At 48.4% G+C, this 23066-nt stretch overlaps 1 protein-coding gene across 6 annotated transcripts in view; it reads right to left on the reverse strand.

Annotated features, from left to right (window-relative positions):
• Positions 1-23066, reverse strand: part of LOC132207811 (utrophin-like) — a 41388-nt gene that overhangs the window by 13097 nt on the left and 5225 nt on the right. For 3 of the 6 annotated variants that reach the window (XR_009443854.1, XM_059643660.1, XM_059643662.1), the window contains exons 2-3: positions 18220-18380; positions 935-1071 (exon numbers count right to left, since the gene is read on the reverse strand). The exons of 1 other annotated variant lie outside the window; for it this stretch is intronic. Coding sequence is in view for 2 of the 5 variants with exons in the window: in XM_059643660.1 (XP_059499643.1) it covers positions 935-1007 (73 nt within the window). In the remaining 3 variants the exon portion in view is untranslated. The remainder of the gene's footprint in view (positions 1-934; positions 1072-18219; positions 18381-23066) is intronic. 2 more of the 6 variants (XM_059643661.1, XR_009443855.1) reach the window with 2 other exon arrangements.

Here is a 23066-nt window from a genome sequence, read left to right on the forward strand (position 1 = left end):
GGATTACTGTTAACAGCTGCATTCTAACTAATTCATATCGAATCATTATTCTTTTGACCAGTCTTCGGGTCAGGCTCCCTCGGTGACTGAGTCTCCCAAATTGTTAAGTTCCCTCGTGAAAGACTCCCCTTCTTTACACACACAACTAGATCCACCTCAGTTGGTACGAATTAAGCTGATTAAAAAGGATCTTTGTCTTGTGGATACCTTCCTATGTTTCAGAAGGAGTCAAGATAACTCAGGGTGACACGGTGACTCAGTAGTTAGTAACGCTACCTCACAGCACCAGGGACCCGAGTTCCATTCCAGCCTCGGATGATTGTCTGTGTGGAGTTTGCACATTCTCCCCTTGTCTGTGTGGGTTTCTGCTGGGTGCTCTGGTTTCCTCCCACAGTCCAGAGATGTGCAGGTTGGGTGGATTGGCAATGCTGAATTACCCACAGTGCCCACGGATGTCTAGGTTAGGTACATTAGCCATGGGAAATGCAGGCTGACAGGGATAGAGTAGGGGAATGGGGATGGGTCTAGGTGGGATGCTCTTTGGAGGCTTGCTGTGGGCTTGTTGAACTGAGTGGCCTGTTTCCACACTGGGGATTCCATAAAACTAGCTTCTCCTGAACTCGTGAGAGAGTGAGTTTATCAATTGCTAAATGCAACAAGTCATAAGGCACCACAAATATGCACAAGTTAGAAACAAGAAATTAGCTCAAAAACCATAAAAGTTAAGAGGGATACGGATACTTCAGCCTTTGGATTGTTTGTGAAGAATAGACAGTGGGATGTTGTGGCCACTAAGTTGGGCGATCCCCGTAATGTTGATATGAATTCAGCAGTTAATTTTGAGATTCTTGTTGAAATTCTTTTGACCCTGTTTCCCTTTTGACATTGCCCAGGTTTGCAGAGCTCAGAGCAAGAGATTTTCTTTTCTTCTTACCTGCAGCATAGGGCGATGAAACGGCTGTCCCAGAGCCGTGACCTCCGCAACTCCTGAGACCACACGAGCACATTCGCCCGGGAATACACACGGACTGAGACGAAAGAACTATCGGGATAACAATACTCAGCGTGGTACTGGAAAAGACAGCATGTACAAACAGAAAACAGCTGTAAATAGTGTCAAGAGGTGAAATCAAGTGATAAAGCTAAATTCATGGCTCTTTGCTTGCGTGCTCATTGTATTCAGAACAAAATCAACAAATTAATAGCACATTTCTAGGTTGACGGGCATGATTTTATAGCTATGACAAAGACATGGTTACAAGGAGATCAACACTGGAGGTAAGTGCGCAGGGCTATACGACATTCCAACAAGACAGGCAGGAGGGAAAGTGACTGTAAGCGAAGAAATTAGTATGAGAGCAAGAAACGATCTTTTTTTTTATCGGAAGATGTAGAATCCAATTTTATTTATTTGTTAATGGGAGGAGGACATCCCTAGCTACGCAGTGTTTGTTGTCCATCCCTAATTGCCTCGGGGACAGTTCAAAGTCAATCATATTGCTGTGGGTCTGCAGTCACATGTAGGCCAGATCATGTAAGGGTGGCAGTTTCCTTCCCTAAAGCACATCAGTGAACCAGCTGACTTTTTCTGACATTTGGCAATGAATTCATGGTCATCATTATATTCTTAATTCATGATTTTCTTTTATATTGAATTCAAATTTCACCATCTGCTGTGCTGGAATTTGAACACAGGTCCCCAGAATGTTATCTCAGTCTCTGAATTAACAGTCCAGCAATAATACCACTAGGCCATTTCCTCCCCCATCGTGGAACAAGAAAGCCTGTAGCTGATTCCCACTTGGGAAAAACAGCGAACCAGGAGCTTCTTAAATGGGCGATCGCATCTCCTTACATTTTAAGACAGCCATGGATAATCAGGACCTTGTGGGAAGGGACGAAATTGGGGGAGGGAAAATTACATCAGTGTTAGGTAGGAGCTGAGCAGTATTAATTGGGAGGAGCTTTTATTGAACAAGTCAACATTTGATACGTGGGAGTTATTTAAAGACCTACTCTTCAGTTCAGAACTGGCCGATTCCAGGGAAGGAGGAATGACAAGGATGGCAATCTAAGGACATACGGACATAAGAAATAAAACAGGAGTAGGCCATCTGTCTCTTCCAGCTCGTTCCGCTGATCTTTTTTGCGGACTCAGCTCCACTGACCCTCCCATTCACCATAACCCTCAATTCCTTTCCTGTTCAAAGATCTATCTGTTTTGGCTTTCAAAACATTCAACAAGGGAACCTCAACTGTTTCAGTGGGCAGAGAATTCCACAGATTCACAACCCTTTGGATGAAGAAGCTCATCCTCAACTCAGTTTTATATCTGTTCACACTTATTTTGAGGCTGTGCCCCCGAGTTGGAATTTCGCCCATCAGTGGAAACAATTTCCGATCCATTTGTTTCATAATTTTAAAAGTTTCTATTAGATCATCCCTCATTCTTCTAAATTCCAGTGACTGCAATCCTAGTCTACTCAATCTCTCCCCATACAGCAACATTTTTAATTCTGGAATCAACCTCGTGAACCTCCTTTGCACCCCCTCCAGTGCAAGTACATCCTTTCTCAAGTGAGGAGACTAAAACTGTACAAACTACTCCACACCAAGCCTCACCAGCACACTATACAACTGTAGCATACCCTCCCGATTTTTAAACTGCATCACTCTCGCAATGAAGGACACTATTCCATTTGCTGACTCAATTACCAGCCGCATCTGCAAACTACCTGATTCAGACACAAGGCTGCCCAGCTCACTCTGCGGAGCAGCATGCTACAATTTTTCACCATTTAAGCAAGACTCCATTTTTCCATAATTGCTACCAAAATGGATACCCTCACATCTACCATCATTGGACTCCATCTGCTAGACCCTTGTCCATTCACTTAAACTTTCTGCATCCTTCCGCAGATTTTCATTGTCCTCTTCAGACTTTACACTCTCACTCATTTTAGTGTCATCTGTGAACATAGAAAAATACAGTGCAGAACAGGTCCTTCGGCCCTCCATGTTGCGCCAACCTGTGAACTAATCTAAGCCCGTTCCCTCACACTATCCCATCATCATCTATATGCTTATCCAAGGGCTGTTCAAATGCCCTGAATGTGGCTGAGTTAACTGCATTGGCAGGCAGGGCATTCCATGCCCTTACCACTCTCTGGGTAAAGAACCTGCCTCTGACATCTGTCTTCAATCCATCACCCCTCAATTTGTCGCTGAGCCCCCTCGTACAAGCCAACATCATCATCCTAGGAAAAAGACTCTCACCGTCCACCCTGACTCATCTTTCTCTGATCGTCTTGTATGTTTCTACTAAAGGCCCTCTTAGCCTTCTTCTCTCCAATGAGGACAGACTCGAGTCGCTCAGCCTTCTCTCATAAGACCTTCACTCCAGACAAGGCAAGATCCTGGTAAATCTCCTCTGCTCCTTTTCCAATCCTTCCGAATTCGTCCCGCAATGGAGCGACCAGAACAGGTCGCACGAGCGTTTTGTGCAGTTGCAGCATGACATCACGGCTCTGGAACTCAATCCCTCTACCAATAAAGTCTAACACACCGTATGCCTTCTTCACAGCACTATCAACATGAGTGGCAACTTTCAGAGATCTATGTACATGGACGCCAAGGTCCCTCTGCACATCCGCACTACCAAGAATCTTTCCATTGGCCCAGTATTGTACCTTCCTATTATTCCTCCCAAAGCGAATCACCTCACATTGAACTCCATTTGCCACCTTTCCGCCCAATTTTGCACTTTATCCAAGTCTCCCAGCAACATGCGACATTCTTCCACATTGTCCACCACTCCACCGACTTTAGTGTCATTTGCAAACTTACTAACCCATCCACCTAAGCCTGCGTCCAAGTCATTTATAAAAATGACAAACAGCAGTGGGCCAAAAACAGATCCTTGAGGCACACCACTAGTAACCGGACTCCAGGCTGAATATTTTCCATCAAACACCACTGGGTGCCTTTTTACCCAACGCCAGTTTCTAATCCAAACTGCTAAATCTCCCTCAATCACATGGCTCCGTATTTTCTCCAATAGCCTACCATGTGGAACCTGATCAAAGGCTTTACTGAAGTCCACGTACACTACGTCAACTGGCCTTCTCTCATCCACATGCTTGGTCACCTCCTCAAAATCTCCATGACGTTTGTGAGACACGACCTGCCCTTGACAAATCCATGTTGACTATCTCCAATCAAATTGTTGCTTCCGAGATGATTATAAACCCTATCTCTTATAACCCTTTCCAAAACTTTTCCTGCAACAGACGTAAGGCTCACTGGCTGTAATTGCCTGGCTCATCTCTACTGCCCTTCTTGAACAAGGGCACAACATTTGCAACCCTCAGTCCTCTGGTGTTAAACCTGCAGACAATGAGGACTCAAAGATCAAAGCCAAGGGCTCCGCCACCTCCTCCCGAGCTCTCCAGAGAATTCTCGGAAAAATCCTCTCAGGCCCAGGGGATTTATCGAGCTTCACACCTTCTAGAATTGATAACATCTCCTCCTTACTAACCTGAATCCTTTCAAGTCTAATAGCACGTATCTCAGTCGTCTCCTCGATGATATTCTCCTCTTCCTCAGTGAAAACAGATGAGAAATATTCATTTAGCACCTCTCCGATCTCTACCCGGTCCACACACAACTTCCCACTTCTGTCTTTGATTGGCCCTATTCCTACCCCAGTCATCCTTATATTCCTCACATACCTTGAGAAAACTTTACAGAGCTCCTTTATTCTACCTGCGAATGACTGCTCAGGACCCCTCCTTGCTCTTCTTAACTCTCTCTTTAAATCCTTCCTTGCTCATCTGTAACTCTCCATCGCATCAACTGATCCATCTCATCTCAACATCACATAAACCTCGCTCTTCTGCTTAACGCGAGATATAATTTCTTTAGTAAACCACGGTTCCCCTACCTTATCACTGACCCCTGCCTGACAGGGACGTACCTATCAAGGACACGCAATATCTGTTACTTAAACCAGCTCCCCATTTCGATTGTCCCCATCCCCTGCATTTTGCTGCCCCATTCTTTGCCTCCTAAGTCTTGCCCAATTATAATTGCCTTCCCCCATCTGTAAGTCTTGCCCTGAGGCATGTTCCTCTCCCACTCCATCGCTAAACTAAACGTAACCGAATTATTGGTCACTCTCTCCAAAGTGCTCATCTACCACTAAATCAAACACCTGGCCTGGTTCACTGTCAAGTACCAGATCCAGTGTGGCCTCCCCTCTTGTCGGCCCTTCGACGTACCGTGTCGGGAAACGCTCCTGCGTGCATTGGACGAAAACTCATCCATCCGACGTACGAGGGTTACAGCATTTCCAGTCAATGTTTAGGAAGTTAAAGTCTCCCATAATGACCACCCTGTTCCTTTCACTCCTGCCCAGAATCGTTTTGCCAATCCTCTCCTTCAGATCCCTGGAACTTTGCAGAGGCCTATTAAAAAACTCCCAGCAGCGTGGCCTCTCCTCTCCTGTTTCTGACATCAGCCCATACCACCTCAGTAGACCAGTCCTCCTCAAAAGTTTTTTCAGCCTCCGTTATACTGTCCTCGACGAACAAAGCCACACCTCCCCCTTTTTTCCCACCTTACCTGATCTTACTCAAAGATCTGAACCCTGGAACCTGCAACATCCATTCCTGACCCTGCTCTATCCATGTCTCCGTAATGGCCACAACATCGAAGCCCCAGGTACCTATCCATGCTGCAAGCTCACCTCGCTTATTCCGGATACTCCTGGCAGTCAAGTAGACACACTTCAATTCAGCTTGCTGTTTGCCAGCACACTCCTGTGACACTGAGATCCTGTCCATGTCCTCCCTATTCTCTTTCTCCTGTGTACTGAAACTACACCACAGTTTCCCATCCCCTTGCTAAGCTAGTTTAAACCCACCCGAACAGCACTAGCTAATTTCCCGCCCAGGATATTAGTGCCCCTCTGGTTCAAGTGGATACCGTCCTGTTTGTAGAGGTCCCACCTTCCCCAGAATGAGCCCCAATTGTCCATGTACCTGAAGCCCTCCCACCTGCAGCATCCCTGCAGCCACGTGTTCAGCTGAAATCTCTCCCTGTCCTTTGCCTCGCTATCACTTGGCACGGGTAACAAACCAGAGATAACCACTCCGTTTGTTTGAGCTCTCAGCTTCCAGCGGAGCTCCCTGAAATCCTGCCTGACATCCCTATCCCTCTTTCTACCTATGTCGTTGGTACCTATGTCGTTGGTACCTATGTGGACCATGGCTTGGGGCTGGTCACCCTCTCCCTTCAGGACCCCAAAGACACTATCCGAGATAACACGGACCCTAGCACCTGGAGGCAACGCACCAATCGTGAGTCTCTTCGGTTCCAAACAAGCCTTCAATCTGTCCCTCTAACTATTCAGTCCCCAATGACTAACACTCTCCTATACCCCCTTGCCTTCGTTGCAAGAGCGACAGACTCTGTGCCAGAGACCTGCACCCCAGTCAGTATTGAGGTAATGCCTCATCGTAAGGAGGTCAGAATTGGCCGAGTGGCAGATATTTACAGGGTCAGTACTGAGGCAGTGCACAACCGTCAGAGGGTCAGTACTTCAGGAGAACCCCATTATCAGAAGGTCAACACGAATGGAGAGTCACATCGTCAATGGTTCAATCCTGAGGAACACTTCATTATCATAGAGTCAGTCCTGAGGCAGTGCTTCATTGTCAGAGGGTCAGTATTAAGGTTTAGAATTGAGGGAGTGCTATCTGATTATGTCACTCTGACAATGAGGCACTGCCTCAGGAATGAGCCTCTGACAATGAGGCACTTTCTCACTTCTGAATCTCTGACAAGGAAGCATTCCCTCAGTGCAAACCCTCTGTTTGGACCCGATGTCAATGAGGCACTCGCTGAGTACTGACCCTCTGACAAAGTTCCAATAGCTTACTACTGACCTTCTAATCATGTGCCCCCTACCCCATTTCTAAATCTGTTACATTGAGGGCACTGCCTCAGAACTGACACACTGGCTATAAGGCAGTCCGTAAAGACTGACCCGCTGATCATGAGGCTGTCCCTCAGTTAATGACCCTCTAACTATGAGGCACTCCCGTAATTCTGACCGTCAGGAGCTACCTCAATGTTGACTCACTGATATAGGGGCACTGCCTCAGAATTGACATGCTGACGATGGGGCACTTGCTCAGGACAGACCCTCTGATAGAGCTGCAGGTTTGATATTAGAGCAGTGATGCACCGCGAGCAGGTCAGTATTAAGGGAGTGCCACACAGTCAGTGGACCAATATTAGGGGAGTGCCACACTGTCAGAGGATCACTCTTAATGGAGTGCTGCACTTGTGGTGAGTGAGTACTGAGGCAGTGCGGCACTGCAAAGGGTCAGTAATGAGAGAAAGCTCCATTTTCAGAGGGTTAGCACAGAGGAAGTGCTTAATCAGAGAGTTATTTCAGAGAGAGTGCTGTATTGTCAGAGTTTCGCACTGAGGGAGTATCACACAATCAGAGGTCCAATATTAAGGAAACACTGCACTGTTGGAGGGTTGATATAAAGGGAGGGCTGCACTGTCAGAGGGTTAATGATGTGGGAGTGCTGAAATATCACAGAATCAGTCCTGAGAAGTGCTGCACATTCAGAGAGTTAGTGCTGAGGGAGTGGTCTAATGTGAAAAGATTGATATCAAGGGGCACTGCCGAAGGATCAGTAGTGCAATACTGTCAGAAAAACAATATTGAGGGAGTTCTGCTGTGTCAGTGGGTCAATATTACAGGATTGCTACACGATCCACGTATCAATGTCAGATGGTCAGTCCTGAGGGAGTGCTGCACTGTTGGAGGGCCAATATTGAGTGTGTGCGACACTCAAGAGGATCATTTTGTTGGACTTGTGCACTGTCAGAAGTTCAATTGTAAGCAAGTGCCACACTGGTAGCGGGTTAATATTATGGGAGTGCTGCACTGTCAGACGGTTAAAGATGAGGGAAAGCTCATCATCTGACAGGGCATCACTCCCTTCAGACGAACCCTCAGGCGGTGCAGCACTCCAACAAGTTAGTTTCAGAGGCATGTTGTCCCATCAAATTGACCCACTGAGACAGGAGCATGCACTTAATATCGACCCTCTCACAATGCTGCACTGCCTTAACATAGGCCCTCTGGCAGGGCGGCTCCCTTTCAGTACACACCTTCCAACAGCACAGCACTCTCCCATCATTGACCCTCTGACAGTGCAGTACTCTCTTAATACTGAATGTGTCACACTGCTCGACACTGTTGGAAGGTCAATACTAAGAGTGTGCTGCACTGTTAGACAGTCAATGATGAGCTAGTGATGCATGTGCGACATTCCCTCAATTCTTATCCCATTACAATGAGGCACTGCATTAGTATGGCCCTCTGACAAAGTAGCACAGCTTTAGAACTGACCCACTGATCATGAAGCTTTCCCTCAGTACTGAACCTCAGAGTGCTCCGCAGCCACAACACTGACTCTCTAATCCTGCAGTACTGTCTCAATTCTGACCTCAGTCCCGACCCTGTTACATTGACATTGCAGTTCTTCCTTACCATGGACACTCTGGCCATGGGACAACACTGTTGGCCCTGTTGCAGTGCAGAATTCACTGACACTCACCCTCTCCCATACCTTCAATACTGAATGTCTGATAGGACTGCGGGCAGCTGACTCTGACAGTGCAGCATTCTCTCAGTATCGACCCTCTGACAGTAATTAGGGGACTGCTGCATTGTCAGAGAGTCAGGACTGAGGAAGAGCTGCACTATCAGAGGGCAAATATTAATGGAGTTGTGCACTGTCACAAATTCAATATTCACAGAGGGCTGCACTGTCAGAGAATCAATGATGACGGGGCAGTGCGTTGTGAAAAGACCTGTAATAAAAGGCATGCGGCCTGTCAGAGGGACTAAACGGAGAGCTTCACTGTGAGAGGGCCAACATTAGAAAGTGCTCCAGTCTCAGAGGGTCAATGTGATGGGAGTACATCTCTCTGACATTATCTTGTTGGCGGGTCAGCGCTGACGTAGTGCTGCACCGTCCGAGGGGTCGGAGAAAGGGAGTGATGCACGACCAGGTGATCAGGGAGTGCTGAAGTGAGGGGGTCGTCAGCGATAAGTGGGTGAGCTCTGAGGGAGTGCAGCACAGTGTGGGGTCAGCACTGCGGGAGTGCTGTTCTGAGGGGTATCAGGACTGAAGGGGGTCAGCACTGAAGCAGGTCAGCGTTGAGGGAGTGCTGCACTGAGGGGTTCAGAATAAAGGGTATGCTACACTGAATGGGTCAGAAATGAGAGGGGGGTCAGCACTGAGGGAGAGCGGCACTTGAAGATGTTCAATATTACTGTGTCCTGCACTGTCAAAGGGTCAGTATGAAGGCAGCACTGCAATATCAGAGAGGCAATGATGAGTGTGTGCTGCACTGCTGAAGGGTTAAATTTGAAGTGGTGTCCCACGGCCAGAATGTCAATGGTAAGGGAGCATGGCATTCTCAGAGTGTTATTGCTGAGAGAATACCAGTATGACGGAGGGTTAATACTGTGGCAGAGATGCACCGTCAGAGAATCAGTCATCAAAGAGTACGCAGTGTTGGAGGGTCAGTACTGAGGGAGTGTTTCACAATCAGAGCGTCAGTTGTCTGGCAGTGCTGGAAAAGCTCAGCAGGTCTGGCAGCATCTGTGGAGGCAAAAACAGAGATAACATTTCGGGTCCAGTGACCCTTCCTCAGAACTGTTCTGAGGAAGATCCCCAGTTCTGAGGAAGGGTCAATGGACTCGAAACGTTGAATCTGTTTTCTCCTGCACAGATGCTGCCAGGCCTGCTGAGATTTTCCAGCAATTTTCTTTTTGTTCCCGACTTACAGCATCCGCAGTTCTTTTGTTTTTTATGTCTGGCAGTGCTTGTTTGCTTGTGACCTTCTGAAAGCACAGCACACCCATAATCTTGGCCCTGTGACAGTCCAGCACTCCCTCAGTACTGATCCTCCAACAATGGAGCATTCCTTCAATACTGACCAGCAGCGCAGCACTTTATTTCTGCGAGTAGTCTGAAAGAAACTACCTTTGCTTACCGAGAGAGACAGGGAGAGCAAGTGCGTATTCTGTAGGTGACTCAGCATGTATTGTAACCTGAACAAGTCAAACAGTATTTCAGATTAGTTTATAATTAAAGATTATTCTAACTGTCTTCCTGGAAAAGTACAGTCCCTACAACATGGGGCTGATACTAATACACTCACTCAGAAGTGACCCTCCAGCAAAGCAGCCCTGCCTCAGAACTGACCCTGTGACAATGAGCTACTCCATCAGCAGTGAATCTGTAATCACATGGCACTCCCTCAATTCTGAAAACATTACACTGAGGCACTCCTACAAAGGCCTCTGCGTTTTAGGGATTATTTACAGTCATCCCTGTGTTTTACAGGTTATTCAAAGGGGTCACTGTTTTCGGGTTTATTTTCACCCTCCAATCTTGCAGCACTCCCTCAATTCAGGCGTGTAGCAGTAATGTCTCCAGACTGAATCTCGACAAGTGTTGCAAACCCTCAATTCTGATCTGCTCAAAATGAGCCACTGACTGAGTATTGGCCTTCTGACAAAAAGTCACTTATTCAGAACTGGCCTTCTGACAATGTGACACTCGTCCACATCTGACCCTCCAGCAATGAGGTACTGCCTCAGAACTGATCCGCTGACAGTAAAGCACTGCCCCCTCAGTTCTGATCCTCTGACAGAGCTGCAATACTTCAGGACTGAACTTCTAATCATCTTGTACTCCATCAACTCTGAATCCAATGCACTGAGCTACTGACTCAGTATTTACAGTCTGCTCCTCATACACCCTCAGAATTGACCCTAAGGCAATGTGACCCTGCCTCAGAACCAACTCTGTGACAATGAGGCACTTACTCAGCGCTGAATCTCGAATTGTGTAGCGCACTCTCAGTTTTTAGGCACTCCTTCCAGACTGGCACACTCTCAAGGCTGATCCTGCAGCAATGAGGAATTGCCTTACAACACAGCCACCAACAACAAGGCCCTCTTTAGGACAGTGTCTGATAACGAGGCATTCACTTGGTTCTGAGCCTCTGACAATGAAGCACTTGCTCAAGTCTGACCACATTAAAATGAGGCACCCTCAAACTGATCTGAAACACCTCAGTTTCGACCTTCTGATGGCTCTGAAATGCCTCAGTTTATATCCTCTGACCGGTCTTTTAATTCTGACACAATTACAGTGAAGGTCAGCCTCCGTGCTGACACTCAGAGTACATCACTCCCTCTGACAGTGTTGCACACCCTGAGCATCACTGACAGTTTCAGCGTTCCCTTAATATGGACCAACTCACAATGCAGCACTCCCCTGACATTATTATTTACATTGACGATCTGACAGTACAGCCCACCTCAGTGCTGACCCTCCGACAGCGCAGCATTCCCTCATTACTCACCCTCTGATACTGTAGCCCACCTTTGACAGTGTCACACTCCCTTACTATCGGCCCTTAACAGTGCAGCACTCCCTCAATGATGACACCGGAACGATGCAGGATTCCCTCAGTCCTGGCTCTGCAACAGTCAAGCATTCAATCAACACTGACCCTCTGTTAGTGCAGCACACCCCTAATATTGATCCTGTGACAGTGCAGCACTCCCTTAATATTGGCCTTCCGACAGAGTGGCACTTTCTTGACGAAGACACTCTGACAATACAGTTTTCCCTCATTGCTGATCCTCTGGCAGTGCAGCATTCTGTCATCACTGGCACCTTGCCAGTGGAGCTACATGCTTCTTATTGACCCTCCACAGTGCAGCACTGCCTCTCTACTGACTCTACAACATTAATATTGATCCCCGAACGGGAGGTTCTCTTTCATACCCACCCCCACAAAGAGAAGCCCTCCCTCATCTTTAACCCTCTGACAGTGCAGCACTCCCTTAATATTAACCCGCTGCCGGTGTGGCACTCCGTTACAGTGCAGAACTCCAACAAAGTGATCATCTGAGTGTCGCGCACACACTCAATATTGACCCTCCAACAGCGTAGCCCTCCCTCAGAACTGACCGTCTGACATCCATACACTGATAGTGTCGCAATTCTGTAATATCGACCCCCACCGACGCAGCAGAACTCTCTCAATATTGGCCTTCGGACAGTACTGCGCTACTGATCCTTCGGCGGTGCCTCTTGATATCAATCCTCTGACATTATAGCACTCCCTCAGTACTAACTCTCTGAACGTGCAGCACTCTCTCAGGTCTGATTCTGCGCTGTTTCAGCACTCCCACGTCATTAACCCTCTGACAGTGCAGCACTCCCTTTATATTATATTATATTTATCAACCCTCCAACAGTGCACTATTTCCTTAATATTTGACCTCTGATTGGACAAGCTGACAGCATCTCATGTTCTTTATCGACAGAGAGTCAGTTCTGTGGTAGTACCTCATTGTAATGGGTCAGAGTGGGTCTAATCAGTCCAACCCCAAACCTATCCGCGGCTTCAGGCCTAAGCCTAGCCTCAGGCCTAACACTCACCCTCAACCTAAGCAGAAGCCTCAGCCCCAAAACCTAAATGTGGTCTGAGCTCTAACCCTAACCATAGACTCAGCCCGAAGCCTAACCTCAGCCTTAACCCAAAACCTCTCCCGAGCCCTACCCCGAACTCCAAACTTAACCTCATTAGTCACCCTAACACAAGTCTCATCCCTCACCCTAACTCTACCCTCATCCAAAACCTCGTCCAATCCTCACACCTAACCCCTAGCCTTGGTCCTAACCCAAACCCTAACCCTCGCCACCCTCTCACGCTAACCCTCATTGTTAATTAGTGAGTACTGAGGTATAGCAGCACTGTCAGAGCATCAGAATAGTGGGAGTGAACTATTGTCAGACTGTCGATACTGAGGCAGTGTCTCATTATAGAAGGGTCAGAATTGAAGCAGTGCCACACTAACAGAGACTCAGTACTGAGGTACTGCAACAGCGTCATAGAATCTGAACTGTGGGCGTGCATTATTGTCAGAGGGTCATGATCTGAGGCAGTGTCTCCTTGTGAGAGGGTCAGTACTGACAGAGAGCCTTCCTTGCCTGACAGTCAGTCCTGAGGCACTGCTTCTTTGTCAGGGGGTCTGGAGGGACAGTGTCTCATTGTTGGTCAGTCCAGTGTGAGGCAGTAGATCATTGGTGGAGGGTCAGTCCTCAGGGTGGGCGGATGATGTGGAGGTGCTGGTGTTGGACTTGGGCGGACAAGGCTGACTATTGACACGCTGCTACAAATGCACTCTCTAGTGCTGACCCTCTGATAAAGGCAAACTCCCTAATTGCTGACACTCTGCCAAGTAGGCACTGGCTCAAACAGACCCTCTGACAATAGGCCACTGACCCTCTGATAGAGCTGCAGTACCTCAGTGAGGCAGTGGCACTCCTTGAATTCTGATCCCATTACAATCAGGCACTGCGTCAGTACTGACGCTCTGCCAAAGAGGTACTGCCTGAAAACTGATCCAATGACAATGAGGCACTCCATCAGGACTTACCTCTGACAGTGCTAGATTACCTCTGTTCTGACCTTCTAAAATGGGTGGCACTCCTTCAATTCTGACCCCCTTACAACATAGCCCTGCTGCAGTGCCGACCCTCTGACAACAGTGCATTCTCTGAAGCCTGATCCCCTCAAGATGAGGTCATACTTCAGTATTAACACTGACAAAGAGTCACTTCCTCTATATTGACCCTCTCATCGTGCGGCACACCCTCAGTTCTGATCTTACGACAATGGCGCACTTTTGACCAGCTGACAATGGTGCTCTCCCTCAGTTCTGACACCTCCACAGTTCTGCACTACCTCTGTACTGACTCTCAGTACTGACCCTATTCTGATCCATTACAATGAGGCGCTGCCTCACTTGTGGCTGGATAACAATGATGCACTCCATCGATTCTGCGCCGCACACAGTGCTGTAATACTTCCGTACTGCCCTGTAATTGTGTGGCACTCCCTTAATTTTGACCCCCTTACACTGAGGCTGTGCCTCAGTATTCACCTCTGAAAATAATGCACTCCTACAGATCTGGCCCTCTGATGCTCCTGCAATAACTTAGTTTTTATCGGCTCGTCACGTGGTTAGCTTCAATGCTGATGCCATTACACGGAGGTAGTTTCTCAGAACTGACCTTCTAACAATGGCACTCCCTTCGGACTGTCAGATACAGCCACACTACCTCCGTTTTGACCCTCTCATCACGTGGCAGTCCCTCAATTCTGAACTCCTCACAATGAGTCGCTAACTCAGTACTGACCCTCTGACAAAGAGGCACTCCCTTAGGGCTGACCTTGCACCAATCAGATACTGCCTCACACCAAACCCTCTCGAATAATGAGGCACTGCTTCAGTACAGACCCTCTGACAAAGACGCACTGCCTCAGAACTGACTCTGCAGCTATGGCGACCGGCCACAAAACGGACCTGCTGACAATGAGGCACTTCCTACCATCTCCAATCATGTGGCATATCTCTAATCCTGTGGCCCTCTCTCAGTTCTGTCGCCACTGCATTGAGGCATTCCCTCTTCGTTGATCCTCTGAACTCCCTCAAGACTGACCATCCACCGTTGATGCACTACCTCAGATCTGACCCACCGACAGTCCTACAATCTGTCACCATTCCATGTAGCATTCCAGCAATTCTGACCCCATTTCAATGAGACGCTGTTTCAGATGGTCACTCTGAAAACGAAGCGCATTCTCAGGACTAAATCTCTGAAACTAAAGCACTTCATCAGTACTAACTCTCTGGCAGGCAAGTATTGGGGGTTAGGTTAGGGCTGAGGTTAGACTTGGAGCTTAGGCGAGGGTTGGGGTTGAGGCTAAGCGTTAATTGGGGCTGTGTGTTACGGTTCATTTTAGGGCTGAGGCCACAGCTAGTGGTAGGACTGAGGCTCACTTTAGGGCTGAGACTAGATGTTCGGCCTGAGGATCAGCATTAGGGCTGAGGGCAGGGAAGGTTTACGCTGAGGATAGGGTTAGGGTTAGGGTTAGGGTTAATGCTGAGGTGAGGGTTAGCCTGAGGCGAGCGTTTGTATGGGTTTAGGGCTGAGGCTGGGTTTAGAGTCAGGGTTCGGGCAAAGAGACGCTGCCTCAGAACTGACCTGCTGACAATTAGCCAGTACCTTAGGTACTGATGAGCTAATAAAAAGGCCGCTCTCAGCACTGACACTGCAGCAATGAAGTCTTGCCTCACAACTAACTCACAAAGGGCTCATAATTGAGCAAGTGCCGAATGATGAAAGGGTGCGGACTGAGGTGTTGCACAACTGTTAGAGGGTCAGAACTGAGGGATTGCATCATTGTCAGATGGTCAATACTGCAGCAGTGGCCCACTGTAATAGGGTCAGAAAGGTCATACTGAGGTCTTGCAAGATAGGGTCAGAACTGTTGGAGTGATTCATTATCAGAGGGTGGGCACTGAGGCATTGAAGCATTGACAGAGGGTCAACACACTGTCTGTATTGAACATGTGGCAATAATGTTCTGACTCCATAACATCAAGGCACTGCCTCAAAACTGACCCTTAATCCTGACCCTCGCACAGTGCTGCATTGCCTCAGTCGTGATGCTGCATTCGTGTGGTACTAGCAGTTCCAACCCCATGAATAGGATGGGCTGAAGGGTAACATTTCTTGATATTTGAGAAATGGTTGACTTTGAATGAGTCCTGTCAGCATTCCTGTTTTACAGTTAATTTTATTTCTGTAACTGGTTTTTTTCTTTGCCAAGTCGTTTGTTACACCGGAGCAGAGGGAGCATTTTGTTCCTCGGCACTGGACGTCATCTCGGAATGAGACCGCGAACGGTGCCAGGAACAACCTCAGCCTCCAGGCCAGCCATTGATCGAGGGGTCCCTCACGGCCACAAGAACATGAGGCTTATTCTTTTTTACTCTCTACTTGTTATTCTTTTTAATTACTCTTTCTCCATCTTTTATTTCCTCAATAAATGTTCATCTTTCAGAAAATTGGCAAGCATTCCTTTAACTGCACTTGATAGAATCACAAAAGAACCACTTCGATGCACGCTGTCATCAAAAACACACCATTATTTTGAGGCACTGCCTCAGCATTGATCCTCTGATAATATCGCACTCCCACAGATTTGACCCTTTGACAACGAAGCAAGGCCTCAGTATTGAAGCTCTGACAATGCTTCAATCCCTCAGTTCTGACCATCTGACAAGGAGGCACCTTTATTTCTGACCCTCTCACAGTAGCAATATCTCAGGACTGACCTTCTATTTGTATGGCATTGCCTCACCTTAGAATGAGGTGCTGCCTCAGTCTTGACCTTCTGACAATAATGCACTCCCACAGTTCGGACCCTCTCATATTGCTGCATTTCCTCAATACTGACACTAAAAATGTGTGGCAGATCTTTAGTGATGATCCTTTTACAAGGAAGCATTGTCTCAGTATTGACCATCTGACAATGATGAACTCTCACAGGGGTCAGGACTGAACCCCTGTCAATGAGGCACTTCTTCAGTGCCCGCACTCATTATTCGCCTTCTGACAAAGCTTCAATACCTCAGTACTGACCCTCTCACAGGGCCGATCTTCTGTCAAATCTAGAGAATTAATACAGAGGAGGTGTCTCTTATTAGAGGGTCTGCCTGAACTCTTGGTTGAAGTGTTCAATAAATTGCTACAACCTGAAAGAAGTAATTCTTCCCTGAATTAATAGGCAACCAATTTGAAAATGTGGCCTCTGGTCGTAAAATCTTTCACAAATGGGAGTAATCTCTACGGATATACACTATCAAGCCTCTTAACAATCTTAAATGGCGAAAACATAAGATTTTTTTCAATCTTATAAACTCCAATGAATGTAGCCCAACTTTCCTAAGCATAGCAATCCCCTCCGCCATTTCCGAAATCAACCCAGTCAACATGAGGTGTCCGGCCTCCGCAGCACTCGCTCTGTGGCTGTACATGACTTGTAAGTTACCATCCTGCTGCTACGACTCGACTTCTATTTACGATGCAGTCCTCCGTCCATCCGAACATACTACCCTTGAACACACGGGCTCTTTTCTTTTGAGACACCTGATGAGCCGTACCTTATCAAATGCTTTGTTGAAATCTCAATGTACTACATCAACTGGTGGTCCTTCGTCAGTAATGTTTGTTTCCTTCTCAAAGCACTGTAGCAAGTTTGTCAAGTATTATTTCCCCTTTATGAAAAGATGTTAACTCTGTAGGATGTGAAAGCACACTCAGTACCCTGTTATTTCATCTTTCATTGCCGGCATGAACATCTACCCAGGTTGACCTAAATTGGCAATACTTGCTTACTATTTTGTCCAACTATCTTTGGAACAATGGTGTTATGTTCACAATCTTTCAACCCTCTGAGAATTTTCCACAATCTAAGGATTCTTGGAAGATTATCATCAGTGCCTCCATTGTATCTGCAGCTGCGTTCTTCAACATGAGAGGATACAACTCATCACACCCCTTGGACATTTTCTGTACTGATTGGAGTTATGTTTGGAATTCTGTGCAGTGACATTCACTTTTTAACAGTTTGCTAAATACTACCAGGAACAGAAATTGTCATCCAGCTGCAACTAAACTAAAGCTTTCAGCACAGAAGGAAGTCTTTCAATTCATTATGAACCTATTAACTCCTGAAAAGGGCAATACGATTTGCCTCAGTCCATAAATGTTCTTTCTCCAACATCCTGAGATGCATTATCCGTATTTCTTCAAATTTACCACAGAATCTGTTTCACTCACCCTTTCAGCAATACGCATGACAACAAATTGGCATTTTTAGTCCCCCGATAGCCTCCGTTGCACACGTGCATTGTTAGATGATTATTTATTTGTGTGCCTGCTTTTTTGCTCGAATGGATAAAGGTAAATTTCTGTTCTTTTGTCATCAGAACTATTGCCTCCTCACTCTCATCTTCCTTGTTTTATCCTGTGCTGGAATATTTAATTTGTTGACATATCTGAAATATGTTGTTGAATGGATCGGGTTTTGTAACATTGCATTCCCCATAGACCATCTACCGATGCCGTTGCTTGTTCTGACAGTTATTATCTCGCAGAGTGGAAAATGCAGTTTGAAAGCAATGGAACGTTATCGATGAAAAAGTTGATGCATAAATTGCTGCGATCTTCTAAACTACAAACTCACCTTCAATTCTTTCTCGGTCAGAGCATTATGCCGGCACAAATGAATCGTGTTCTCAATGGGACTTCCAAAACCATGGAATTGAATTTGCACATTGCATTTCTGAAGAGGGAAGAAGAATCAAAGTAGTATCGTGATGAAGCTTCCAAGGCGATGATTGTGTCCTTCAATGAACGGAAAAGTGACTCTTAGATTCATGGAAATATTTCACTACTTCTATAGACATGAAAGGCAAACATTCTCCCTGCAAATGACCCAGTCTCATTTTATCGTATCTTTCTGATTTTACACGCCATGGGATAATCATTGCAGTGTAACAGAAATGTTGATCATGGAAATTTATCACTGTTTTCATAAATAATGGCAAATTTTCAACATCTTGCAATTGTATGAAGGCTCAGTCTCATCACACCTCGCCTGCTGCACAAAGACATTCTTACACTGCTTTGAATGTAAGGGCTCAAACAAAACACAATCATGACACAAATGCATCAACACACTACTTTCAATAGGATCTGATATCCTTGCCAGGCACTGGAGGGGTTGCGGAGACTGGTGAGTGGACAAAGTCGTTCCTCTGTTCAAGCAGGAAAACAGGGACTTTCCAGGAAACTACAGACTGGTGAGTGTCTCATGTCTCAAAAGTATGGGCTAATAAGGGACAGCCAGCATGGCATTATGCGGTGCAGGTTATGTCTTACCAAGTCAGTTGAAGTTTTCAAGGAGGTGACAAGGGTGATCAATTCAGGTAGAACAGTTGATAACATATACATGGATTTTACGAACGTTTTTAACAAGGTTCCTCATGGTATGCTCATCCAGAAGATTAGGATCCATGAGATCCATGGTGACTTGGCCTGCCCATATAAGGCAGACGGGAGCGGTGGAAGGCTAACAAAGATAACACAGTGTAGGGCTGGAGGAACACAGCAGGCCAGGCAGCATCAACAATGTCAGCTTTCCTGTTCCTCTGATGCTGCCTGACCTGCTGCGTTCCTCCAGCTCCACACTTGGTTAACTCTGATTCCAGCATCTACAGTTCTTGCCGTCTCAGTGGTGGAAAGCTGTTTTTCTGGCTGCAGCTCAGTGACGAGTGGTGTTCCGCATCGATGTGGCTTCTGCTGTTTGTGATATATGTAAATGTCTTGGTGGCAAATGTAGACGGGGGATGAGTAAGTTTGCAGATGATATAAGGACCAATGGACTTGTGGACAGCATGGAAGGTTGTCAAAGGACACAGCAAGATACAGACCAATTGCAAACTCGAGCGGAGAAATGGCCGATGGAATTTAATCTGGGCAGGCATGAGGTGTTGCATTTTAGGAGAACAAGTGTGAAGGAAAGGGATACACAGTTAATGGCAGGACCCCAAACTGCAGTGAAGTCCAGAGGGATCTTGGGGTCCTCGATCGTAACTCCCTGACAGTCGCCACACAAGTAGACAGGGTGGTCAAGAAGGCATATCGCATGCTTGCCTTTATTCATAGGGGAACTCAGTGCAAGAGTCAGGATGTCACATTGCAGCTTTGCAAGACTTTGTTGAGACCACACAGAGTATTGCATTCAATTCTGGCCGCCACATTACACTAAGGATGTGCAGGCTTTGGGCAGGGTGCAGAAGAGATTTACCAGCATGCTGACTGGAATAGAGGGTATGAACGAGGAGGAGGAGCTGGAAAAACTCTTCGTTTTCTCTGGGGCAGGAGAAGGTGAGGGCAGGCTTGATAGAAGTCTATAAAATTAGGACATACATAAATACAGCTAACGGTCAGAAAATTTCTCCCCCGGAGTTGAAGTGTCCACTATTAGGGGGCATGCATTTAAGCTGAGAGGGGGGCAAGTTCAAAAGAGATGTGAGGGGCAAATATTTCACACTGAGCATGTTAAAAGTGTGGAATACATTGCCCGGGGTGGCAGTGGATGCAAATACGATGAAAGCATTTAAAAGGGTCTTTCAGTTAAGTGCACGAATATGCAAGGAATGGAGGACTATGGATCAAGGACAGGCAGAAAGGATTATTTCATTTGTTGTCATGTTTGGCCCAGCACGGTGGGCCAAAGGGCACATTCCTGTTGCTGTCGTGTTCCAAGTTTTATGCTCACTTGTATCATGATTACAAAAAGTAGGATTGGGAAGCATTTTTGAGAAGCGTTTGAGAACATTATTTCATGTCAGGACAAACGGGATAAGGATTAGGTGACACAGCACAAACAGATTTTGGAGCCCATGATGAATCATGGGGACTTCACAAGCACCAATGATCAGAGGGATCTCAGGATCTTGATGTGGATGCCTGTTGATCCCCCAATGTAATGGACCAGGTCGTTGAAGTGGTTTGGAAGGCACATTGGATACTTGTCTTTAGTAGACTTAATATTAAGTGATAGAGTTTCAGAATAGGCAGGGTATGTACAAAATGTTGGTTAGACCCAACAGTGAAGTCAACGATGAGAAAATACAGTGAGACTTCGACAACGATCAGGCTTGGCCTGATAAAGGATAAGTAACATTTGCACCATAGAAGTGCGAAGCAGCAATCAGCTCCAACAAGAGAGAATATGACCATATCAAAAAAATTCCATGTCCTTACGCTCACTTCATCCTTAGATTTATTTTTTTTTAAAATGTGCAAGTGCTATGCAAGCCATGCAAGGCTACGGGCCAGGTGTTGGAAATCAGGTTAGAACAATTCAGTGCTTGTCCTTGACTGTCACAGAATCCGTGAGCTTAAGAATGTATTTCTCCTGTATTGTAGACTACTGAGGTGCTCGGCTATCCACTAAACCAAGGTTAACACTGATCTAAAACTAAACTGGGTCAGTTATAGAACCAGCAGTAGCCAGGTCCATGGTACAAACCACCCTGCTGTGGGACAGGGTCAGGTAAATCCAAGTGAGCGAGCGTGGTTGGAGACTCATTCATTGGGGGCATAGATTCTGTCGCCACATTTGAGACACCAGGGCTGTGTGTTGCTTCCCTGGTGCCAAGGTCAAGGACATCTCTGAGTGGTTGCAACAAATTCTTAAGGTGGAGGGTGAGCAGCCAAAGGCCACCGTGCACGTTGGTACCAATGACATGGGCAGAAAGAGGGAAGACATCCTGCGGACTATGGACAAGGAGTTAGCAAACAGGCTGAAAGGCAGGACCCAGAGGGTAATAAATTTATGGGTTGCCACGAGTGCCACATGTTAGAGAGTTGTCATAGAAAGATAGGTGAGATGAATGCATGGTTAAGGAGCTGGCACAGGGGGCAGGCTTTCCGGCTCATGGATAATTGGGACCGTTTCTGAGCAAGGGGTGACCTGTGCAAGAGGGATGGGAGGCAAGACGCTGTGAGCGGGACAGGACAGAGGGGACAAGTCGTTGTGAGCGGGTTACGACAGAGGGGACAAGTGCCTGTGAGCAGATCAGGAAGGAGGGGCAAGTCGCCGGGAGGGTCCCCGTGTGCGGGTCAGGGCTGCGGGGGAGGGTTCCCGTGAGCGGGACAGGGCTGCGGGGGCAGGTTCCCGTGAGCGGGTCAGGGCTGCGGGGGAGAGTCCCCGTGTGCGGGTCAGGGCTGTGGGGGCCGGTCCCCGTGAGCGGGACAGGGCTGCGGGGGCAGTTAGCCGTGAGCGGGTCAGAGCTGCGGGGAAGGGTCCCCGTGAGCGGGTGAGGGCTGCGGGGGCCGGTCCCCGTGAGCGGGACAGGGCTGCGGGGGAGGGTCCCCGTGAGCGGGACAGGGCTGCGGGGGAGGGTCCCCGTGAGCGGGACAGGGCTGCGGGGGAGGGTTCCCGTGAGCGGGTCAGGGCAGCGGGGGAGAGTCCCCGTGTGCGGGTCAGGGCTGCGGGGGCCGGTCCCCGTGAGCGGGACAGGGCTGCGGGGGCAGTTCGCCGTGAGCGGGACAGGGCTGCGGGGGAGGGTCCCCGTGAGCGGGTCAGGGCTGCGGGGGAGAGTCCCCGTGAGCGGGACAGGGCTGCGGGGGCCGGTCCCCGCGAGCGGGACAGGGCTGCGGGGGCCGGTCCCCGCGAGCGGGACAGGGCTGCGGTGTCAAATTTCTGTCAGCGGGACAGGGCTGCGGGGGACAGTCCCTGTCAGCGGGTCAGGGGGTCCGGGTGCGGGGGCAAGACCCTGTGAGCGGTTCAGGGCTGCGGTGGCAAATAGCTGTCAGCGGGACAGGGCTGCAGGGGACAGTCCCTGTCAGCGGGTCAGGGGGTCCGGGTGCGGGGGCAAGACCCTGTGAGCGGTTCAGGGCTGCGGTGGCAAATAGCTGACCGCGGGTCAGGGGTGCGGGGGAGCCGGTCCCAGTGAGCGCGACAGGGCTGCGCGGGACAGTCCCCGTGACCGGGTCAGGGCAGCGGGGGACACTCCCTGTGAGCGGGTCAGGGCTGCGGGGGACAGTCCTTGTGAGCGGGTCAGGGGTGTGGTGGCAATTAGCTGTCAGGGGGTCAGGGCTGCGGGGGGCAGTGCCTTTGAGCGGGTCAGGGCTGCGGTGTCAAATACCTGTCAGCCGGACAGGGCTGCGGGCGACAGTCCCTGTCAGCGGGTCAGGGGGTCCGGGTGCGGGGGCAAGACCCTGTGAGCGGTTCAGGTCTGCGGTGGCAAATAGCTGTCCGCGGGTCAGGGGTGCGGGGGAGCCGGTCCCCGTGAACAGGACAGGGCTGCGGGGGCCGGTCCCCATGAGCGGGTCAGGGCTGCGGGGGCCGGTCCCCGTGAGCGGGTCAGGGCTGCGGGGGACCCTCCCTGTGAGCAGGTCCAGGCTGCGGGGGACCCTCCCTGTGAGCGGGACAGGGCTGCGGTGTCAAATAGCTGTGAGCGGGTCAGGGCTGCGGTGTCAAATAGCTGTCCGCGGGTCAGGGGTGCGGGGGGAGCC

This window comes from Stegostoma tigrinum, unplaced genomic scaffold, assembly GCF_030684315.1.
Source record: "Stegostoma tigrinum isolate sSteTig4 unplaced genomic scaffold, sSteTig4.hap1 scaffold_165, whole genome shotgun sequence".
NCBI classification, from domain to species: domain Eukaryota; kingdom Metazoa; phylum Chordata; class Chondrichthyes; order Orectolobiformes; family Stegostomatidae; genus Stegostoma; species Stegostoma tigrinum.